This window comes from Lemur catta, chromosome 12, assembly GCF_020740605.2.
Source record: "Lemur catta isolate mLemCat1 chromosome 12, mLemCat1.pri, whole genome shotgun sequence".
Lineage (NCBI taxonomy): Eukaryota > Metazoa > Chordata > Mammalia > Primates > Lemuridae > Lemur > Lemur catta.
Genome location: NC_059139.1, coordinates 78,398,459 through 78,421,695, shown reverse-complemented (window position 1 = coordinate 78,421,695; position 23,237 = coordinate 78,398,459). Strand labels below are relative to the sequence as shown.

The window sequence follows — 23,237 nt, the reverse complement described above, 5'->3', positions numbered from 1 at the left end:
ATCTGCAAGTTGTTTTTAAGTTCTCATCTTCATACCATAATTTGTCTACTCTTTCTGTAGAATCTCTTACTTCTGCCAGCTCCTGTCTATTTCCACAGCCCCTACTTAATTCAGGCCCTTGTAACGTCTTACTGGACTGTTGTGATAGTGCAGTTGGCATGTCCATTTCTCACTTTCAACTTACCACATCTGCTGCTGCCAGACTGTGGTAGAGCTGCTCTTACAGGATGTATAAGTATTGAAGTATTCAAGTCATTGTTTATGAAGAAAATCTCGTACAGTAAACATTACCCTTGAAAATGCCTTATATTGTCCTTAAAATAGAATCCACAGACATACTGCTTCTTAGTAAGTTCAACACTGCTAGTTTTTCCTCTACTTTTGGAACAGTTTACTTTCCTTTTGGTTCAACACCAGATGAAGTCATCTGCTTAGCTTTACAGGCCATGTAGTATGAAAAATATGTATCCTTAAACACCAGAATCACACTCAACACCATTCTATTTGAATTCATGTTAGTAACTCATGACTGTGATACAAATCTATTGGAATATTTAAAAGCGCAGCTCTGATCCCCATTATTACTATGCTTAAAAACCTTTAGTGGCGCTCAACTGCCTATCGAGAAGTCCCATTTCTTTAGCCTGGCACTGAAAACTGTCCACAATCTGGCTTCAACTCTCCTTTCTCACCTAGCTTCCATTCCAGAATGGAATGCCTGGGATTCATGTGCCTGCTTTGCACATTCCAGTCTCCATCCATACTTTCTCTCTCAGTGGTACCGCTGCCTGGAATACCTTCTACTTACTTCCCTTCTCTGCTGGGCACAGCCATTCTTCAAAGATCAATTTATATGCTGCCTCTTTGAAGATTCCTTCGGAGTCTTCTCTCCTGATCCTGTCCAGACAAAATCGTATTTCCCTCCTCTGAGGTGCAACAGCTCTTCATTTGTGCCACCGTTATGGCAAGTATCATTTTCTATCTAGAATTGTCATTTCTGTTCATGTTTTATGTGACTATAAACACCTCAAGGGCAAGGGCAGTGCTTGAGTCTATTTTTAGATATTATTAATAATATATACCACCATCTCCAGCTTCACGCACAGTCATTTTCAACAGGTTTTAATGAATAAATAAATTAAATAATTTGGCTTCCCAACTCCTCCCGATGCAGAATGTGCTCTAGCCTGGCAGTACCCAAGAATATGGGACCCAGGGCTCTGGAAAAAGCAGCAAATTCTTTCCAATCCTAGCAGTGCCTCCATCAGGCATAAATGAACTCAAACTCAACGGGGAAGGGGGATGGGTAAAAAGATATATGTAAATGGTTGCACTCTTTCCTCCTTCTTAAAGAGCAAAATAAACAGTGTAGTTGAATTAAAAAAAAAAAAGACCTTGGACGTTAACAATACAATGGCTTTTTCATAGAATGCTTCAGGAAATGCCAAAGTCTGTCACTGGGGCTGGAGACATTTTGTTCCCATTGTGTAGAAAGAGACTGATGAGATCTCTTAAGCAATCCGGCAGACCTACTGTTTTAAGGGATGAGAACGCTTTTGAGTGCATCTCGATTTCTGTGGGACTTTAACTTCATGGAGAGAAAATCCCAGCCTCTCCCCTTCTTCCCCCCACCTCACCCGCAATAGACAGGGCATGTTTTACCTCACGGGAACTCAAAGCTGAAGGAGAGCTCTGATCCCAGGGGTCGACTGGATATATAACAGCCCTTTGAGTCTTTTCTGGTTCATACTTCAAACTCCATAAATATAAATCTAGCTCCGTTCAGATGAGCAGTAAGATTTTTAAGGACGGTTTGGGGGTTGGGGAGGATAGGAAATGTGATCCTATCTTACATCTTCACGGGATGGGGCATCTTTATCTTCATTATGGACATGCAGAAAAAGTACTCTGCCCCAGGGACAGAAAGAGGGAGTCTGACAGTGAATTCACACCCTCAGTGTTGACTTTAGACTGATCAGAGAAAATGACCGCCCCTCACTCTTGTAAAACCTCAATGCACCGTGAGAAGTGCACAGCGCTGCCTGATGCACGGTGTTTAGGTTTGTTTTGACCTTACCAAATCATGGAAAGTGGCTCCTATGAGGGAAGTGGGTTTTTTTTTTTAATTTTAATTTCCTGCACGATTACTCAGGTGGCTTTTCCTGTTTCTTCTCCCCCTCCTGGACTTGGGTCCTTAATTACTATTGCAGAGAACTGGAAGGATGCCTGCTCTCCGCGCACGGTCCCCTCGGCTCGGCCCCCTCCCTCCCCGCCCCCCCGGCCCCGCCCCGCCGCGCACCCCGCGGCCGCGGCTCGACAGCTGCGTTCAATCAGAAACCACTTACAACTCCAGACGCTTCAAAGGGGAAACTTCGGCGTGAAGTGCGGCTCGCCTGCGGCTCTCTCCGGCTCTCTCCCCTTCCTTCCCCGGAACCCGAGGCGCGGACCTTCCTCTCCCCACCGCCCCAGTTTTTGCCGGAGCTCGCCGGGGCCCTCCGGGGTGCCAGCGCGTGCGGGGAGGTGCCCTCCAGCCTGGCCATGGGGGGCGGCGGGACACCGTAGGAGCGGCGAGGCGGCGCCTGGGGTGGCCCTGCCCCGGGACCCGGCGGAGGGTGCGCGGGGCGGCGGGTCCCCGCGCCGAGCCTCCCGCAGCAACGGCTCGTCCGTGAGACGCGAGCCGGCTCTGCCGCCTTCGGGAGCGCCCGCATCCGCCGTGTGGGCTCGCGCCTGTCCTGGGCGAAAATGGCTGTCTAGACTCCAATGCGCCAGGGGGGACCGAGCAGTGGATATCGAGCCTGGTAAGCCCAACTCTTCAGCCCCGAGACCCGGCGGAGGAAGAGCCCGGCTCTGAAAAGTGCATCATGAATTCTGGAGTTGCCATGAAATATGGAAGCGACTCCTCGGCCGAGCTGAGCGAGGTAAGAAACAGCTGAGGTCCGGAGCCAGGGTTTCTCGTGCATTTGCTTTTCCACCAACCCCTGCCCCCCACCCCACCCCCGATCTCCCCCAGCTCCGCACCCCGCTGCAGCCCCCCCGCACCCCCCCGTGCTCCCGGTCTGGAGGCAGCGCGATCGAAGATTCATAGATTTTCTGGATCTTGTTTTAACTTGTAGTGCTACTCAGGAAATGACCTGAACTGGCGTGATATTTCAGCCTGAAATGAGTGGCTTAAAAAAGAAACAGCCTCTCCCCAAGCCGCCGAGGCGTTTTGCTCTCAACAGTCCGGACCCCCTGTCCCTTCCCCCCCGCGTCCCCCGGTTTATAGACATCATTTCTTTTCCTAGTCGGTAAAATACACGGAGATCCCAGCTGAGCTTAAGCCGACGGTCACTAATTTTGTGGGGCTGGGGCTGGTGGTGGTGAGGGGGCCGCGCTGGATGATTGACTCTCCCACTTGGCTCCCACGTGTGACGCGTTTGGCTAAGTTCAGGCAAGGTGGTCTCTTCCCCAGGCGGAGACGAGTGACCCGCGCTGGGGAGGGGTGTGGGGAGGAAGCACATCAAAGCCGCTTAGAACTTGGTTTCCTGCCCGGGTCTGGACTCCTGAGTCTTTGAGGCGAGCGCCTTTGCAATGCCTGGGCTCCCACCGTAACGCATCCACTTGAGTGCTGGAGACCAGCTTTGAAATTAAAGCTACATCAAACAGTATGCAAATAAGCTGCTCAAAGCCACCTTTTTTTGGTGACTTTAGGGATGCCTCGGGCACATCCCCCAAAGCTTTGAATACCTGAAGAGCGGTGGTGAGAAACCTACAGAACTGGATGCTCAAAAGAGAAAAGCAAGTCTGTGTCATTGGCGTCTCCAGCAGGCGTCTTGGTGGCCGTGGGGTTCCCTCTCCGCACCGTCACTCAGCCACTTACGGGGGCAGAAGTAGTGGAAGTAGTCGGTGCTGCTGGAGTGGGGCTGAAGAGAGGAAAGGGGAGGAAGAGACCGGTGTAAAAGCAGCTGGGAGGCAGGTAGTGGTGACGTCAGATTACCAGTGGTGAAGAGAAGATGAAAGGTGGCGCCCTCCCTGGGGTGGGGGTGGGAGGTGTTGGGGAAGAGACGGAGAGAAGAGAAGATGGGCTGGGAAGCCTTAGTAGACCTGTGGCACGATCCAGCAGTGCATGGGGTGGACCCCTACCGGGTGTTCCACGTGTCATGCTGCTGTGTCCTTCCTGCTCTGGTTTGAGGTGACATTCTGAGGTGCTGGCCCAAGGAGGTGAAGCATTTCCTGATCCCCGTGGTGGTTCCCCCTGTGATGTAGAAGCCTTGAGAAATGCTGAAAGTGAGAACTTAATTTAAAAATAGGAGGTGAGGAAGGAGGCCTGAGGACCCAAGTGACTTCTGCCAATTTTATATTCAGGGAAAGGTCTCATATCTGAACTAGAACCTAGGGCCCTGCTTATCCAGAACTAACAGTGTTTAAGGAGAAGCCTTTGATGTATCTTTTGAGGTCATTTAAAAACCAAAAACTAAAGACATATCTCCTGCAGAGTCTTTGCCAGGCCCTTTACATTGTTTCTCTCTGTGCAGCGGCCTTAACTCGTGTCACCTGAAGTGTGCTGTTCAGTAACCTTCATTTCAATGAAACACGGATTTAGAATGAGGGTGGCTAGAGCCCTGAGCGAGAAAGACGAGGTATGAATTGACTGTAATCATATTAGGATTAGATGAGCCCAGAGTTTATGACACTCAGGTGCAAAGTAAAACTCCATTTTTTGGCCTCGTTGTATCCATTTCTTAAATAATCCCTATAAAGCTGTGGCCAGATGAAAGACTTGAGGGTGCTTTGTGGTCCCTGAATTAGTTGAAAAAATAACATTTGTGCATTATAGGCTGACATTCTTGTCCCTAAGAAAATAAACAAGTTTCTGCTTCAGCTACATCCTTTACCAAATTCTTGTCATTGGTGTCTGTTCATTCTTTTTTTTTCTTTGCGTTCTTTGGAGCCAGTTCTAGGTTCCATGATTTAATTGTACCTCTGTCCCTCCCAATCTTAGTTTCCCTGCAGGTCGAGTAGTTGCAAAAGTCTGTAAGTTATTTTTACTTTCTGTATATATTTTAAATTAGGGTATGTGTAAAGAGAATTTGTAAGGCAAGAAGGTGTGTGTGTGGTTCATACGTTATGAACCCTGAGTCTCAGTTCAATTTATCATGGGCAATAGCTTTAGTATTTACCATTTCCACAGATCCAAATACAATTCATTTCTATTTTTCACATTAGGTCTTTGGTGTAGAGTTTATTCTTTTTGCTGTAATTTTTCTCTTAAACAATGGTTTTCCTTTAACACCTTGTGGGGCAAAGTTGCCATCTCTTTTGATGACTGACTCCTCCTCCTCACCTGGAAGCAGAGAGCTAATAAAAAACTTCAGGGGCCCCTTTAGTACCATGTCTCTGATTGCCCAGGAGGCTCACCGTTGTCCAGAGGTCATCACGGGGTCAGATCCAGCCTGATGTTCACCAGGCATTTCAGTGACGGGAAGAACCCTGAAAGGACCCACATTGTCCTGGGTATCATAAACAGGAGTCCTCTCATTGGTGTTGACTTGTGCACTTACCCCTTCTACAAAGGGTCCTCTAGCCACAGGAATCATTGACTCTTTGACAATAATGTTGACACTGAATCCCTAACATCCTGAACAAAAGGGAGTGACTTTAATCAATTTCTGGTTGTAATTTGCTGATCCCCTTAGTGAGAGCAGCAAGCTTTTGAGGGGTTGACTTTTGCCTATAGTGGCACAGAAATGCTCAGACACAAGGAAGGCAGGAGGCATTTGAGTGTGAGGGAAACAGGATTAGGAGACCTAGAACTGGTTTTGGGAATGAGGTGTTTTGCATGTATAAAGACTTTAACATGGAAAACCAGGAAATCCATGAATGCGTGTTCCTTTAGTATCTTTAGTTTGAGCAATAGCCATTTAAGATCCTGCGAGTTGATTACTGGAGATAAAAAAATTGCCTCTATCTAGCAAAAAAATTGCCTCTATCTAGCATTCAAACACATTTTTATTTATTCATTGACCATGGATGGCTTATGTCAAGTCTGAACTCTTTTCAAAGCAACGAATCCCTACCAGTAACAACAGAAATGCAAAAGGAAAATTTTAGAAATGTGAATTGGCAGTTTGTCCTTTTTTTCTTGGCTATAGCTGTCCCTAGCAAAGAAAGATTAAAAGGATTTTTTTTTAAATGTGAGGTTAAAGAAGGACTTTAACATCAGCCAAATCAAAGGTACTTAGAAAATTAAATGTTTAACTTTCAACCTTCTTCCCCCATGATCAAGAAGCTGAATGGCCACCCTTTCAGCAGCACTAAATTTTCCTAAAGCTTGTCAGGGAAGGCTTTGGTATCTTCTTCCTCATGATCTTGAGTTTTAAGTCAGCAGTTAGCTCTGTTTGTCTCAGTAAAACTTGTGGGGCCAGTATATAGTTTAACTGTCACAAGTAAATCTCTTGGCTCTGAGAATAATTCATACTTTGGAAGGAAGATATCTTAAGGTTTAGCAAGATCAGAGTAAAACTTGAGTTTACTCATCCTTGCAGAATAGTTTTCTGCTTGATCTGCTTGCCTGCTAGAAAGCTGCCTATTTATCTAGGGAAATAAAAATTTATTTTTGAAAATGTGCCCTTTCTCAACAATCATTAAAACCTCTGGGAATGAAAGAATATTCTTTTTTTATTCAAAGAATTTCTCCGAAGCAAACAACTTATATCCTTGCCTTTTAATCATTATTTAAACAATGAACAGGCAAAATTCTCCATCGCCATTTACTTTAAAACATTGGTTGCACCTGGAAATCCCTTACCCTCTCCCTATCTCTTACCCTCTCCCTATCTCTTCATTCAAAGCCTCAGTTACCAGATCATTCCGCTTCTGAATTAGGCCGAAGAGGCAACTCTCCATGCTTCTACCGGTTCACTTGTTAGGTAACTCCTGAAACCCATCCTCATTGCGCTAATTAAGAAGTAGGATTGTGTGGAAGAAAGCTGTGCTCCGCAGAGTTTATCCTTGTGTGACTAAGTGGCCATCTCACAGATACGCTTATTCTTCATCATCAAATTAATTATAAAATATCAGAGTTGGGAGGGGCCTGCCTGCAAGATCACCTGGTATCCCCACACCCCTGTATGTTTCTTTATACTACTGTCTTTCGAAAATCACACTTCATCGAAATGAGTTGTTTAACGTCTGTCTTAGCCACAGCTCATAAGCACAAGAAGAGCTGTGTCGAGCCCTTGGTGCAGAGTCTGGCACTTAGTAGGTGTTCTGCTGATGTTTGAATGAATGAACACCTTGCTGCTCTCTCCCTTTTCCTTTTTTTTTTTTTTTTGAGACAGAGTCTCGCTTTGTTGCCCAGGCTAGAGTGAGTGCCGTGGCGTCAGCCTAACTCACAGCAACCTCAAACTCCTGGGCTCAAGCGATCCTTCTGCCTCAGCCTCCTGAGTAGCTGGGACTACAGGCATGCGCCACCATGCCTGGCTAACTTTTTCTATATATATTTTTAGCTGTCCATATAATTTCTTTCTATTTTTAGTAGAGACGGGGTCTCGCTCTTGCTCAGGCTGGTCTGGAACTCCTGAGCTCAAACAATCCGCCGGCCTCCCAGAGTGCTAGGATTACAGGCGTGAGCCACCGCGCCCGGCCTCTTTTCCTTTTTTATAAATACCATATAGAATTTGAAGAACTCAAGTGAAGTGATTGGTTTGAGATTTTTTATTTTTTGGTTGTCTATGGCTGTGTAACCAACTACTCCAGAATTTAAGGCTCAAAGTAGTCTTATTTGCTCATGGCTTTGCGATTTGGGCAGAGTTCAGTGGGGAAGACTTGTGTCTGTGACAGGAGCGAGAGGATCCACTTCCGAGATGGCCCAATCACAGGGCAGGCAAACTAGTGCTGCCTGTGAGCGGGGAGATCAGCTCACTGCTCTTCCACCGGGGCCTCCCTGCGTGGCAGCTTGGGCGTGGCAGCCGGGCTCCAAGGAGGAGGAGGTAGAAGCTCTCTTTTAAGTTCTCTTAAAATGCAGGCCTGAAACTGGCACCAGGGTCACTTCTATGTGTTCTGTTGGTCAGAACAGCTGTATGCCCAGCCCAGATTCAAAGGGTTAAAGAAATAGATCCCACCTCTCCAAGAAGGGTGTGACAAAGAATTTGCAACCATTTTCAATCCATTGCAGAGGCCAAAAAATGACAGACCCTTGTCTAAAACCCTGGTCTCTTAATTCCCAATGCCTGACAACAGTTTTTTTTTGTTATGTTTTATTGTTAGCTGTTCATTCAGTGGTTTGTAATGGTAACATTTTCTAAGCATTTCCCAGATATTGACGGGCTTAACTGTCAAAAACGCTGTGGGATACACTCTGTTATACCCATGTTAGAGGTATAGAAATTAAGGCATAAAGAAGTGAAAAAATTTACCAAGACTACACAGACTGTAAAAGGTGGAGTCATGGTTTGTGCCCAGGTAGTCTTTCTCCAGAGCTCCACTATTTGTGCACTATTGTCTTTCACTAGCTTCTGTTACTGTGCTCAGCTTTTGATCACGTGTTCCTAGAAGGGAGTATTCTATTTAATAAGCCTGTTTAACTTGATTTGTATTGTAATCCCTATGCAATACCCAGATGACTGTTTTTGATAAACATGAAATGGATATGATTAGAGTAAAGGGATATGGTCACAGCATTGCCTCCAAGTGGCTGAGGAATTCTAGGCATTGATTTTCCAGAGCCCTAAATGCAGATCTATCAAGATAAGGAATAGTGTGATCCTCATTCAGTGGGGCAGGGTGGGGGGTGACAAGGGGGATGGGATGCCACAACCTCTGTCCCACTGCCTGTGCATTGAGAGGCATCTGAGGGATTGCTGTTACAATATTTAAGGTGCCAGAAAGAGAAGAATAAAGCTTCCTCTGTCACAATAATTGGAGTTCTCCCACCTGCAGGCAGAGCTCTAGGTTCCTACTGCAGTTGGCTAAATCACTGTGGGGCTGCAGATGTGGGGGCTGGGGAAGAAAGCCCAGGAGCCCAGTGAAGTTGGGGCCAAGGCTGTGGGGCAGGGCAGGCGCCGGCAGCCAGGTCCTCAAGAAGCACGTGCTGAACGTGGCATTGAGGTCAGCAGTCAAACCCAGTGGACAAGGTGACATAGGTCAGGCCACAGAGATGGTTCCTATGGCTGGGACCAGGTGGAAGTCAAAGTAACAAGAGAAAATGTGCTATCAGAGGTGAAGGTTAGTCAAAGATCGGGTAAAGGATCAGGAACTGAGATGGCCACAGACCTGAAGGCAGAGAAAGAACATTCTGAGAAAGTGCTTTGTCCAGTTGGGAAGCTTTTAGATCCCTAGATTTCTCATCTTAAGGAAGCACCTTACGGGACTCTTGGTACCAGATTTGAGGTGCCGGACCCTTGAGTGAGTGGGCACACTTATCTAGAGAAAGGAGAGTCATGGTGATGCTCAGGTCACAGAGTCAGGGGCGCTGTCTCCATAGCTACCTCAGGCTGATGTGCCAATGCGAGTCACAAGGAAGGCTTCCTCCCAGGCGGGATTGCAGTGGGAAGATCAAACCTGCATTTATAGCAAAACTAAGAAGTTGTTGATGAACAGAGATTTCAAATTTAGTTTTCGATCTAAGGAATCAAATTTCAGAAAACCAAGATTATATTTTAAGTAATCCAGGATTCTGGGAGAGGGGTTATGTTGGCAGTATTATAGAATTAGACAAGTCAGAAAAGACTCCGAAAACTGATAGCTGTGAGTTAGGACGTGGATTATTTACATTGGTGAGGGGATGTCATAGCAGAGATAAATATACGTAATTCTTTTCTTGACCCCTCCCCCCCATACCTGCCCAGATTCCTAGCAGTAGTATCTTTTCACTCTTGGAAAGAAAAAAAAAAAACAACCTGGATTACACAGATAAACAAAAGTTCAATTTATAGAGTAAATATTTACTGGGACCACAGAGCTATCCTGTCTTTCTAGCAAATGCCCTTTTTCTCTTGTTGAGTAAAAACAGCCGAAATCAGTACACAGAAGAAAGAGGATACCCTTTGGAAGGTTTGCTTTACCATGGGAGTGACTGAGTTTGTAAAGCACTTTCTATATGTGAATCTCTCAAGATATTCCTGCAATTCAGGAAAGAGGTTAAACCTTCAGATAGTCTTTTAAGAAAAAAATCCAAAATTAGTAGCTTTTGATTCTACTTGCCATACAAAGAGCTGTAGGTTGAGTTTGTTCACTTTGTAAATAAGCAATAAAAGCCCATTGGGCCGGGAAATTTGTAGGTGGAAGTTACTTGGTGCTTTGCTTAGTGGAATATTTTGAGGCAGATCCCTTGTCATGAGATTTGATCAGTACTTGGAATGCATGATGGGACATAGGGGACCAGAGATGGAAATGCATCTTAAACCAAAGGCTTAGTGTTTGATTACTTGAGAACAGAAAGTTTCACAAAACCTCGATGTGTGTGCGCATGTCAGTTAACTCCAGCTGGGGTTGTGAGAAATGCTGAAGCAGTTGTCAAGGGAAGAATGCCAACATGGGAAAAGATTGCTTTGCAATTAGAAAAGCAATGGAGTTCTCTGATTGGTTATATGGTAAGAGTGGGAGTAATTGCTTGTCCTTGTTTTCCTGTGGGTCATGTGAACTTGTCTATAGACTACACGGCACACTTGCACTCCTCCTCGTTCTCTGTCCCAACGCCTCCCAGCTTCTCCAGGTTAATTGTTCCTTCCCTCGCCTGTGTTCAGAACGCTTACTGTGGTTACCCATGTATAAGTCCGCCTCCCTGGGGAGACCAGGAGATCTTTGAAGGCAGCGGCAGAGTAAAACCGATCACTGTATTACCAGTGCCAAGTCAATATGTGATAGAGTAGGGCATTAATTGACTTCAAAGTTGCTTGTTTGGACCAAATCCCAGTTGCCATTTTACTGTGACAGATGTGTTGGATTGACTACTTTGCTATTTTGGTTAAAGTACACATTTGATGGAATTTAGTTTGGTCATTATGGCTGTGATTTATTATCTCTTCCCTGTTCATTTTATTCATTCAACAAATACTGGGTGCCTTCCACCTGCCAGATGCTATGTCAAGTCTGGTGATATAGCAACAAACAAAACTGATATAGCCCCTCTTCTAATGGGCCCTACATTCTGGTGGGAGACAGACAATACACATAGGCAGATGTGTGTCCACGGGTGATGATACGTGCTGTAAAGAAAATAATACCCAGGGAATGAAGGAGGGAGGGATGCTATTTTAGTGATCAGGGAAGACCTCTCTGTGGAGTCTATGAACTGAGACCTGAAAGAAATGAGGGATGCAGGAAGATGAGGGATGATCATTCCAGGCAGAGGGAAGAGCAAGGGCCGATGTGCAGAGGCCAGAGCACTCTGGGAGTGTTTTAAGGAGTAGAAAGGAGATTATGTGGCTGAAAGTGGTGGAAGAAGATAAGGTCTGAGAAAATGGGTCTGGCCAGACCACCTGGGGCTTCAGACACCATGGAAAAGAATCTAGATCTCTTTGGAGAGTGTTGAACATAGGCCTGAATTTATGTTTTATTTTCTTACTCTTTGTTTTTTTTTTTTTTTTTTTGAGACACTCAGGGTGTTTTTGCTCTGTTGCCTGGGCCAAGAGTGCAGTGGCATCATCATAGCTCACTGCACCCTCAAACTCCTGGGGTCAAGTGATTCTCCTGCCTCGGCCTCCTGAGTAGCTGGGACAATAAGTGCACACCACCACTCCCAGCTAATGTTTTCTATTTTTTTGTAGAGAGAGGATCTGACTCTTGCTCAGGCTGGTCTTGAACTCCTGGCCTCAAGCAATCCTCCTGCCTTGGCCTCCCCAAGTGCTAGGATTATAGTCGTAAGCCACCTCGTCCAGCATCTTTTTATATATATATTTTTTATTGTTGGGTAGAGTGAGGGAGAGGTGGGGAGGAGGAAAGATTCGCAAAGAAAAGGCTAAGAAGGTTGTGTTCCAAAAGCCAATTAAAGAAAGTGTTCTCAGAAGAGGGTAGAGTGATCCATCCTCAAATACTTCCCCTTTTGCTTCACTCCTTTGAAGCCTGTGTATATTCCCGAAGTTTCAAATTGTGTCATTTTCTGTAATCAGAAATAATTGTTACATGCCATAAAAATAAACTGTAATTATTTTTTGATGTCTCAAAGTATTTGAATTTGTTTTCCCCTTAAAAGGAATAGTTTAGAGAACTGAGTGGCATGGACTCTGGCCAAGAATGATTTGAAAATTGCCTTCCCTTGATTGGTGGTCCAGTATTGGTGGGTACTGATGATGGAGAATATAGGTGGGCTCCGAATTAGGAAAACTGAGCTCTACTTTCCACTGTCGCTTAGACCAGTTTCCTTCAGCTATTAGAAATCACTGACTTTATTTTTATGAGCCTTAGTATCAGTTTATTGATTTTTAACAAATATAGCTCCAAGGAGACCAGAATGCTGACATTTGCCATTGAAAAGCTACTTGGCAGTCAGATTATGACCAGAATTTGCCTGGTAAGCATGGAAAAGACAAAGGAGATGCTTCTGTTGATGGTGCTATTAAGCTTATCTTTAGCTTGAGTTTTTTCTTGCCCTAACCTTTTGCCTGACTGATGGAGGGAAGTAAGGCCTGAAGAAGGCTAGATAGTGGCAGAGGAGGAAATGTAGAAGCCCGGTTTTTTTTTCCCTCTTTTGCCTTAACTTCCTCTGTTTCTACATCACAGTATACTTGCATTAAGGTATGTGTTTTGTAATATTCTGTGTTTATTTAATAGGAGAAAGTCTAACACTTCAGTAAATCTTCTACATATGACATTATTACAGATAATACTGTTAAAATACATTTGAGGATGAAAATGTGGGAAAAACTCTTATAGACATTGGCCTAGGCAAAGAGTTTATGAAGACCCCAAAGGCAATCACAGCAACAACAAAAATAAATAAATGGGACCCGATCAAATTAAAAAACTTCTGCATACCCAAGGAAACTGTCACAAAAGTAAACAGACAACCTACAGAATGGAAAAAATTTTCACATGCTATACATCTGCTAAAGAGCTGATAACTAGAATCTATTTAGAACTCAGGAAAATCAGCAAGAAAAAAATCAAACAAGCCTATTAAAAAGTGGGCAAAGGACATGAACAGAAACTTTTCAAAAGAAGACAGAACAATGGCCAACGAACATATGAAAAAATGCTCAACATCTGTAATCATCAGAGAAATGCAAATCAAAACCACAATGAGATATCACTTATCTCCAGTGAGGATGGCCTTTATCAAAAAGTCCCAAAACAACAAATGTTGGCGTGGATGCGGAGAGATAGGAACATTCATACACTGCTGGTGGGACTGCAAACAGTGCAACCTCTGTGGAAAGCAATATGGAGATACCTGAAAGAGATACAAGTAAACCTACCATTTGATCCAGCACTCCCATTACTGGGCGTCTACCCAAAAGAACAAAAGACATTCTATAAAAAAGACATCTGCACCCGAATGTTTATAGCAGCACAATTGACAACTGCAAAGATGTGGAAACAACCCAAGTGCCCATCCATACATGAGTGGATTAATAAAATGTGGTATATGTATACTGTGGAGTACTACTCAGCTATAAGAAACAATGGTGATCTAGCACCTCTTGTATTTTCCTGGATAGACCTGGAACCCATTCTACTAAGTGAAGTATCCCAAGAATGGAAAAATAAGCACCACATGTGCTCGTCATCAAATTGGTTTCACTGATCATCACCTAAGAGCACATTTAGAAATAACATTAATTGGGTGTTGGGCAGATGGGGGGGAGGAGATGGGTGTATACATACATAATGAGTGCAATGTACACCATCTAGGGGATGGACACACTTGAAGCTCTGACTCGGGATAGGGGGCAAGGGCAATATCTGTAACCTAAACTTTTGTACACCTATAACATGCTGTAATAAAAAATAAAAAGAAATACATTTGAGATGGGCTACACTTCGGGAGGCCTAGGTGGGAGGATCACTTGAGGCCAGGAGTTTGAGACCAGCCTCAGCAACATGGTGAGACCCTGCCACTACTAAAAATAGAAAAATTAGTTGGGCATGGTGGCACACACCTGAAGTCTCAGCTACTCGGGAGGCTGGGGCAAGAGGATTGCTTGAGCCCAGGAGTTTGAGGATGCTGTGAGCTGTGATAATGCCACTGCACTCTAGCCCGGGCAACAGAGCAAGACCTTGTATCAAAAAAATTTTTTTAATAAAATTAAAAATACAGTTGACCCTTGAACAAGGAGGGGGTTAGGAACACTACACCTGTGCAGTTGAAAATCCATTTATAAATTTTCACTCCTCAAAAACTGAACTACTAATAGCCTGCTGTTGACTGGAATCCTTCCTGATAACATAAACAGTCAACACATTTTGTATGATATATATTATATACGTAATCTTACAATAAAGTAAGCTAGACAAAATAAAATGTTATTAAGAAAATCATAAGAAAATATATTCAGTATTCATTAAATGGAAGTGGACGATTGTAAAGGTCTTCATCCTTGTCTTCACATTGAGTAGGCTGAGAGGAGGAGGAGGGTGGGTTGGTGTTATTGTCTCGGGTGGCAGAGGTGGAACAAAATTCATGTACAAAAGGACCTTCACATTTGAAACTTGTACTGTTCAAGGGTCAGCGGTCATTGAAAGAACTTATTTGTAGCTCTAACTATGTTTTTTGGGTGTGTTACAGTTGTTTGCTCTCAATGGATGTTTACTGGCAAGGTCGTTGGGACCTAGCAGCTATAAAAGTCCATTCTGTTTGGGGAAATCATGACATAGGCTTACTGTTGGTTTGCTAGCTTCTGTGTGTTGATAGCGTGTGACTTGGTCAAGCCTCTCATTTTTTTTTTTAATTTCTTTACATTTTTGCCAACACTTTCTTTTCTGAGTTTTTTGTTTTTAATTTTTGTATTTTTGATAGTAGCCATTCTAATGGGGGGGGAAGTGGTATCTCATTGTGGTTTTGATTTGCATTTTGCTAATGATGAGTCATGTGCTTATTGGCCATTTGTACATTTTCTTTGGAGAAATGTCTACTAAGTCCTTTGCCCAATTTTTAATCTAGTTGTTTTTGTTGAGTTATAGGATTTCTTTGCATGTTCTGGATATCAACCGTTTACCCCTTTTCTTTGTGTCTGGTTTTCTCCATGTTGGGGTTTTGCACAGCACTCACTCCTTGGTGTTTCCAGATGGAGTGAGACGGAGTGTCACGTGAGGCCTGAGAGCAAAGAACTTCCCCACCGAGAATGAATGAATGGGCTCTGCCCAAGCCCAGGAGGCTTCCCCAGGATGCCCGAGACAGAGTGACTTTCTGAGGCATCGTGCAGCAGTGGTGCTTCCCACGGGCTGCCGCTCAGCAGTTCTACTTGTGGAAAGACTAGACTGTCACCACCAATGCTAGGCAGGCACAGAGTTAAGAATTATGTTCGTGACATTTGGAGAGTTACATTTTTCTACCAACATGCTGTGATTTCACAGTCTTTAAAGAGGAGCTTTAGGAGAGGGCTTTAGCAAGAGGGGCTATGGAAAGTAGCCAGGAAGTCTGAGCCTGGCCTGTTGGATTAGATAACTGTCACTTTATTTCTTGGTGCTATGAATCTAATCCTGGCTAAACCAAAATCTAGTTTATTTTCATGCTTGATTGAGAGCATTTTTGACTAAGTGTTTGGATGAGAGTAAGCAGCACGCAGGAATACTGTGGGAACACGGTGCTTCAGAGGCTGCTGGGCCTGGGCTGATGATTAACAGGGTGTTAAGAGGGAGGAGAGGGGAAGACAGGTGTGTTGGACTCCAGGACAGGAGGAGTTTTTACTTGCAATTTACAGCAGGTGTATTTAAACTCAAATTTGGGATCCTCCTTTTTTTTGGTCTGATGCAGGCATGGGGCAGAAATCAGTATGCCTTCTGGTAGGGTTGATAGGGCCACTTCCAAGACTGTTTCTCATTTTGGGCTTCTGAGCTGCTTGTGAAAATACTATCTGGACACACATGTAATTACTGCTGAGGAAAGTGTCTGATGCTGATAAAGCTGCCTTCAAACCCTTTAATTCCCCGAGTGTCAAAGATGGGGCGTCTCTTCTTTATTTGGCATTAAAGTATCCCCAGCTAGCAATGGTGACATATTGGGGTCAGGGTAATATGTTGAATGACTAGGAAAGGCCTTTGTGTTTTGGCCACCTTCTTTATTAACATCTCCACTGGGTCGAGTCACCCCAGTTTCTTTGTCTGTAAAACTATGTGTTTGTAAAGTTATAGGCTCTGAAATCATAGCTCTTGCCATTTCCTAGCTAGGTGATCTGAGGAAAGTTACTTTTCTGGGCTGTACGTTCCCTGTTATAAAGTAGTCATAATAAGAGTATCTAGCCCAGAAAAACATTGTGAAGACCAGTGACATGACCCATGTAGTGATTATCACAGTGTCTAGTAAATACATAGTAATTATTAGCTCTCGCTGCTATAATAATAATTATTATCATTCTGCCACTACAGTGCTTACTTGCTACAGCAAAGGTGTCAAGTACAAGAGAAACACTTTATAAGCAGAAGCACTAGTAGCTGTAGTTATGAGCATTTAAATAATTTAAGAGAAGTTCTTAAGGATAGATCAGTAAGTCATGAAAACAATATCCAGGAATCCTGAGAGTCTCACTGCCCGCTGATGTTTTTTGTCTCTCTCAACCTTAATGCTCAAAGCTAATTACCTGGGAAAATGTTTATCCAAATATTGGCAAGTCTTAGAGAAGAAAGGTGGTTATTTTCTTTCTTGGATTCACGGGGCCAGAATGTCAATGAGCTAACAAGTAGCAATACGAATTGCTTTTAAATTTTTATGAATTTTGTCCTAATTTTGTCCCAGCTATAGTATTTTCAATCCCTCTTGTGCCCAGGAACTAACCTTGGGATGACCGTCATGATTGAGGACATAACATGGGAGAGGGAAAGCACTGTGGCCGCGACCCACGTGCAGAGAAACAGACCACGTGCATGTATTGCATAACCATTTCTTTCACGGAGATAAGGGTTTGTCATTGATGCGCACGGTGTGAATGCAGTGTGTTAACTGGAAGAAGGTCACAGCAGCACTGGGGGGAGCTTTGCTTTGAGGTAGCAATGACTGCTGGAGAAGGCACGGCTACTGGACGTGAGAGGAAGCCTTGGTAAATGGGTCTGAGAGGACTTGGGACGTCCCCCGCAGCAATGAAGGCCATCTTTCTTTCTGTTTATGGCTTTTTCATTTGGAAGAAGGTTGGTTTTTTTTGTTTGTTTGTTTGTTTTTAAGCCTCTAATACTTCATTGAGGTTTTATCTAATGGTCAGAAAGGAGGAAGTGGTGGAATGTTCCTGCTAGTGTTTTGCAGTTGTCAAGCAGTTTGGTCATTGCTGATGGGCATATACCTTGAGGGCAGTGGGAAGGGAACTGACCGAAGTCCTAAACCTAAGCCCTGGGCTCTTACGCCTCTCACTCTTTGGGTATGGAGTTTTGGACCCCTTGGACTTCTGTCTCTGGCTCAGTCTCTGTGGACTTGCCTAGGGTGATGTTTTCCATTCCCATGGCTTAAACTACCATCCCTAAGCTGTTACCTCACTTGTTAGCACCAAGTCAAATCAATTTGGATATCCAACAGGTAAAAGGGAGCAGTGCAGGTCTTGTATAATGCAGAACCTTCTTGTAGTCAGTATTCTTCCTCCTCCTCCCTCCCTTCAAAACAAAGCTCTTACTGCCCCCCTTTTCCTGCGATGACCTTCCTTCACCCGGTGACACCAGCTCATCTTCTAGACCCAACATGGCACCTCCTCTGTTAGGCTTCTCTCAATGCTTGGTTGGTGCCAAGTACCCCATGGGGTCTGGCAACACTCCTCTCCCCCTGACTTACCTCCCAGCACTCTGTAACGTGGTTAGCTATTTCTCTGTGTTAGAAGCTTACCTGGTGAAGGTGGCCGTTGGCTGGAGAAGTGCTTTCTCCTCAGAGCACATTCTTGCAGTGCGGCTGACAGAATACATGATAGTAAAGAATGAGGAAAAGAAGTAAAAAGAAAATACGACCAAGAGATAGATAGGAAAGGTATACAAAGGGCAACTACTTTTATGTCAACCAGTGGTGTAAGCCCCACCCTCATCCCCAGTTTCCCTTCCCCTAAAAAAAGATCCTGGCTACACCTCCCCTTTCTCTGCTTCTGAAGGTCAACACTGAGCCCCAGCTTCCCCCCGGTTCCCCCTCCCACAAACACACAGTGAGTGTGGGGCTGGAGAGCTTTGCTGCTAGCCCAATTGCTTGGCAGTATCTGAACCTGGCTCTGGGTGTTGTCTTTTAGGTAGGAATAGATGAGATCGGAGTGGAGGCTGATTGGAAGCAGACTGTGGTCCTGGGACGGTGGGAGTAGCTGCAGGAGCTGGAATTGTTGCAGATTGTGCTAGGAATGATAAATGGGAAGAATGGCAATGCCATACAAATATTTTGTTGAAATACTTCAAGTGAAGCAATACAGTACAAAATTACTTCAGTTTCATCTTCAAGTATTCTCTCACTTTTTATATGTTGAAAGCTACATCCATGCTTTTTAAAACATGTTGCCTTCAATACAACAAATTATGGTTGTTTAATGATACACAATAATTTTGATATTAAAAAGCATCCTGTTAGAAATTGGTATTGTTAAATGTGTATTGTCTGTTGATACTCTGATTAAAGTAAAATTGTAAGAACTCGTAAGAATAGTAACCAAATGCCTCTAGCCTTATCAAGATTTCTTTCCAAATTAGTAATGAATATATGGTCTTTAAGGATGGGGTATGGAGAATAATTCTGTAATTCTATATTGTGCCCTAGATGCAAAAAGACATCCTTTTTTATTAAATGCAAAGGACAAGGTGGGGAAGTCCATGCAGTTAAACTTTCGTATTCATTTGCAAGTAACAGAAATATGTTAATTACTTTTCTTGGGTGAATGGTTCGTAATCCAGCAGGAATGATAGAGTTTTAAATTTATTTCACTAATGTGGGTTTTTTTTAAATGTCAGTGTTCACAGGTTACTGTATGGAGCTAATAAGGTATTCCAATGAGGTCTGGGTGTTACCAGGTGAATTTTATTCACAGTATGACACTGTATGTTCCTCAGTGGGAGAATTAAGTTTTCATCAAAGCAATCAGCCCATAATGCTTCGGGTGACTCTGTGCTCCCTGAACCACTGTGCTTACAAGGGCTGGATGGGAAGATTGGAGCGTATTATGCCGTGAAGTGATGAGGCTGATGTGGTGTCTTATAAATGCTACTTAGCACAGTAATTGGAATTGGGAAGTTAGTGTGAGCAGTTATGTGGAGGGTTGTGAAGTTTATGACTTAGGTAAGAAATTAACCTTTTCATTGCTCTTTGGACTATCAAAGAACCCAGCTAAAGACTAGTGGGTTTTTCCCTTTATGTTCCTGCCTTTAATTCTCCAACTAAATGGAGGAAAAAAATTTTAACTTAAGGCTTGTGCCTGTAGTCCCAGCTACTGGGGAGTCTGAGGCAGGAGAATCAGTTGAGCCCCAGGAGTTTGAGGTTGCAGTGAGCTATGATGATGCCACTGCATTCTAGCCCAGGCAACAGAGCAAGATCCTATCTAAAAAAAAAAAAAAGAAAGAAAAAGCAATTGAAATGTAAATTTATGGACAGCATAAATCAGACTCCATAATGGTAAAAATGAAGGAAGTTACAGTATTCGAGAATAACACTCAAATGTTCTAAGCATTTAGGAAGCTTTTTGGGGGTGGGGGTCATTTCCCTGCTTAAAACCTTTCATTTCAGGGTCCCCGACCCCTTAACCCCTATTGACCTCTCCAGCTATATGTCTCTGACCCCTTCTCACTCACATTCTAGCCTCCAACCAACTCAACTAGCACTAATACCTTCAAGGTATCTGGTTGTCTCTGGACCCTGAAACTTTGCATTCACTAATTTCACTATTCCTCTGCTGGTACACTATCCGTGTCCTTAACCTTTGCTTATCCACCTCCTCCTTATCCTCTAGGACTCAGTTTAAATGTTAGTTTCCCTGGAGAACCTTCCCCATGTTCCCACCCTGGTCTAGATTCCATTCCCTCTCCTGTGCTCCCACGGCGTTGGACGTTGCTGCACTGTAGCAGCTCATATGCTGCACGGCCTGTGGACTCGGTGTTTCTTACCAGAGTGGCTGCTATTCACCGCGGATCCGCTGATCCCAGCGCTTGCACAGTACCTAGCCTTCAGTATTCACTTTCCAGTGAATGGCCTTAATTTAAACTTTGCCACAATCCCGTGAGACGGGCCCTGTCTTGCGGGGCATGTGGCAGTGAGGGAATGGAAACTCAGTTTAAGGATCTTGCCCAAGGTCACGTATCTAGTAGGTGGCAGGGCCGGGTTTAAATGGGGGTCTGACTCCAGTAGTCACAATGCGTGCTGCCTTCTCAGATCATGTGGCCATGGCCTTCGCAGCTGGCATCTGTAAGACCTGGGGCTTGTGGGGATGCGGTTGGTAGGTTGCAGGGAAGGAGAGGCATTGGGGGTGACATCCAGGTTTCTGGGAGGTTATGCTGACAGGTGAGATTGGAGATCTCACAGTAAAATCCAGTTTGTGAGGAATGATGAGTCCAGATTCGGGCTTGCTGAGTTTGAGATGCCTGCGGTCATCTAGGTGGAAATGTGTAGTAGACTGTTGGATAATAAGGCTCAGAGAGATCAGGATTTTGGAATCTCTGGTCTTCATGTTATTCACTCCCAATGCAGATGGCTAATGGCTGTTGTTCTGAAGTCTATTCTAGTCTCTCTACAGTAGATGCCTGTATCTCATGTGCCACATAAATGAGTAGTAAGTAGCATGGTATTATGTTTGTTCAAATGCAGGTCAAAGGACCATAGTCTCTGCCTTTTAGCATTTTCTTTATATATAATAAACACACATGTGTTTATGCTTCAGAATCTGCCATTATCACTAGAGCAGATGGTGCTTTTTACAGCATGGTTGTTTAATTTTTTAAGAAAAATCTGATTAGTTCATCATGGCACATGAACATCTCCACCTTGGACTCCTTTTTTTTTTTTTTTCTTTGACAGAGTCTCACTCTGTTGCCTGGGCTAGAGTGCCGTGGCGTCAGCCTAGCTCACAGCAACCTCAAGCTCCTGGGCTCAAGCCATCCTCCTGCCTCAGCCTCCCAAGTAGCTGGGACTATAGGCATGCGCCACCACGCCCGGCTAATTTTTTCTATATATGTTTTTAGTTGTCCATATAATTTCTTTCTATTTTTAGTAGAGACGGGGTCTCGCTGTTGCTCAGGCTGGTCTCGAACTCCTGAGCTCAAATGATCCACCCGCCTTGGCCTCCCAGAGTGCTAGGATTACAGGCGTGAGCCACCGCGCCCAGCCTTGGACTCCTTTTTGAAGAAAGAGCAGAGAAAGGAGTAAGGAGTATGCAGGTGTGATTGTAAACGTAATACATGTTTATACCAAATTTGGGAAATGAGTAAACAAAATTTTGTAATTTTAGTATCAGGTAACATTTTAGTATGTCCTTTTATTTATTAATGTTTCTTTAAAGGGATCCTACTTGAGTTTACAGTGTGATATCCTGCATTTATTCAAGTTTTCCTTGATGTATTTTCTTTTAAAAAAACTCAATTTTTAATAACTCTAATAGTCCATTTTATATACCATAATAACAATTAACTGTTGAATAAATACTTAGGTTCTTAAACTTTGTTCATATAAATAATGCACCTACATAACTTTGTTTTCTTATACCTTTAGGGCAGGTCAGAGGAGAGTGAAAGAGAGTGGGGGACTGGAGGGGCAAGGGAGAGAGGAAATGTGTGTAAATGAAGAAACTGAACAGTGTATTGTGCAGAGTTGGTGGCTGATGTTAAAGAAAAAACAAGGTACCTTGGTGACCCGGGGGTGGTCTTTGTAAAATAATCCAAAGACTAAAAAAGGTCAGTTGAAAAAAAACAAACACACAGGCTATAATAAATTGGGACCATCTGTTGTTCTGCCCAGGCCTGCTTACTCAGTCTTCTGCCTGTTGCTTATTTAAGAATGCCTGTAAAATGGTGACGGAGTGCTGCCAGGGTGTCAGGAGGCAGCCAGGGGAGGAGTGTGGGGAGATGAGGAAGGAGGGGCAGCAGCGTGAGGAGCCAGCTTGGGCTTCTGCACGACTCCCGTACTGGTTACCCTTTGGGACCAGCATAGCTGAGAACACTATGGCCTTGACATTCTGACCCATGGAGTATGGGATGGGGTTGGGGGGAGTTGGCCTTCCTTTTTATGCTTTTTGAGATAGTCTCTCGCTCTGTTGCTCAGGCTAGAGCACAGTGGCATCATCATAGCTCACTGCAACCTCCAGCTCCTGGGCTCAAGTGATCCTCCTGCCTGAGCTTCCCGAGTGGCTGGGACTACAGGCATGCGCCACGATGCCTGGCTAACTTTTCATAGAGAGAGGGTCTCAGTCTTGCTCAGGCTGGTTTCCTGGGCTCAAGCAGTCCTCCTGCCTCGGCCTCCCTGAGTGCTAGGATTACAGCTGCCTTTCCCCCCCCCCCCCCAAACCTCCAAGTGAAAGCAATTTTAGAATGGTACTTTGAAGAAAGGATATTTCACTTGAACATTTAATAGCATATGACCCTTTTCTTAGTATACAGTCATCCCTCAGTATCCAAGGGGGATTGGTTTCAGGACCCTCCCCCATACCAAAATCTGTGGATGCTCAAGCCCCTTATATAAAATGGTGTATTTGCATGTAACCTAGGTATGCCCTCCTATATGCATTAAATCATTTATAGATTTCTTAAAATACCTAATACAGTGTACATGCTATATATTAATAAATTGTTATATTGTATATTTTTATTTGTATTTTTTATTATCCCCCCCCAATATTTTCCATCTGTGGTTGATTGAATCTGTGGACGTGGAGGGCAAACTGTACCTGTCTCCACATGATCCAGTATTAATCTGTTTTGCAAAGTCTTTTGTGAACCAAACCAATGCAGGAAACTTAATCTCTGGGGCTCAGTAGAGTCTTTTGTAATCACAAGGGCTGCTGAATTTTATTTTCTGGCCAAAGAGTGTTACCATTATGAATTGCTAGTGTTTTTCTGTTTTAATGGTGACTTCCTATAAATAACAACAAAATTATTGCTTGGAAGTTCCTAAATTGAACTATGTTGCTAAGTGCAAATCTACAGTTAAAGGCTTCATTTAATTTTTGTTTAAAGTG

At 43.9% G+C, this 23,237-nt stretch overlaps 1 protein-coding gene across 2 annotated transcripts in view; it reads left to right on the top strand.

The window, feature by feature from the left end:
• Positions 1–23,237, top strand: part of MCC (MCC regulator of WNT signaling pathway) — a 331,241-nt gene that overhangs the window by 74,652 nt on the left and 233,352 nt on the right. The window contains exon 1 of one of the 2 annotated variants that reach the window (XM_045566236.1): positions 2,674–2,918. The exons of the other annotated variant lie outside the window; for it this stretch is intronic. Within the exon in view, the coding sequence (XP_045422192.1) occupies positions 2,862–2,918 (57 nt within the window). The 5' untranslated portion in view covers positions 2,674–2,861. Of the gene's footprint in view, positions 1–2,673; positions 2,919–23,237 lie in introns of those variants that run through there. 2 annotated transcript variants of the gene reach the window in all.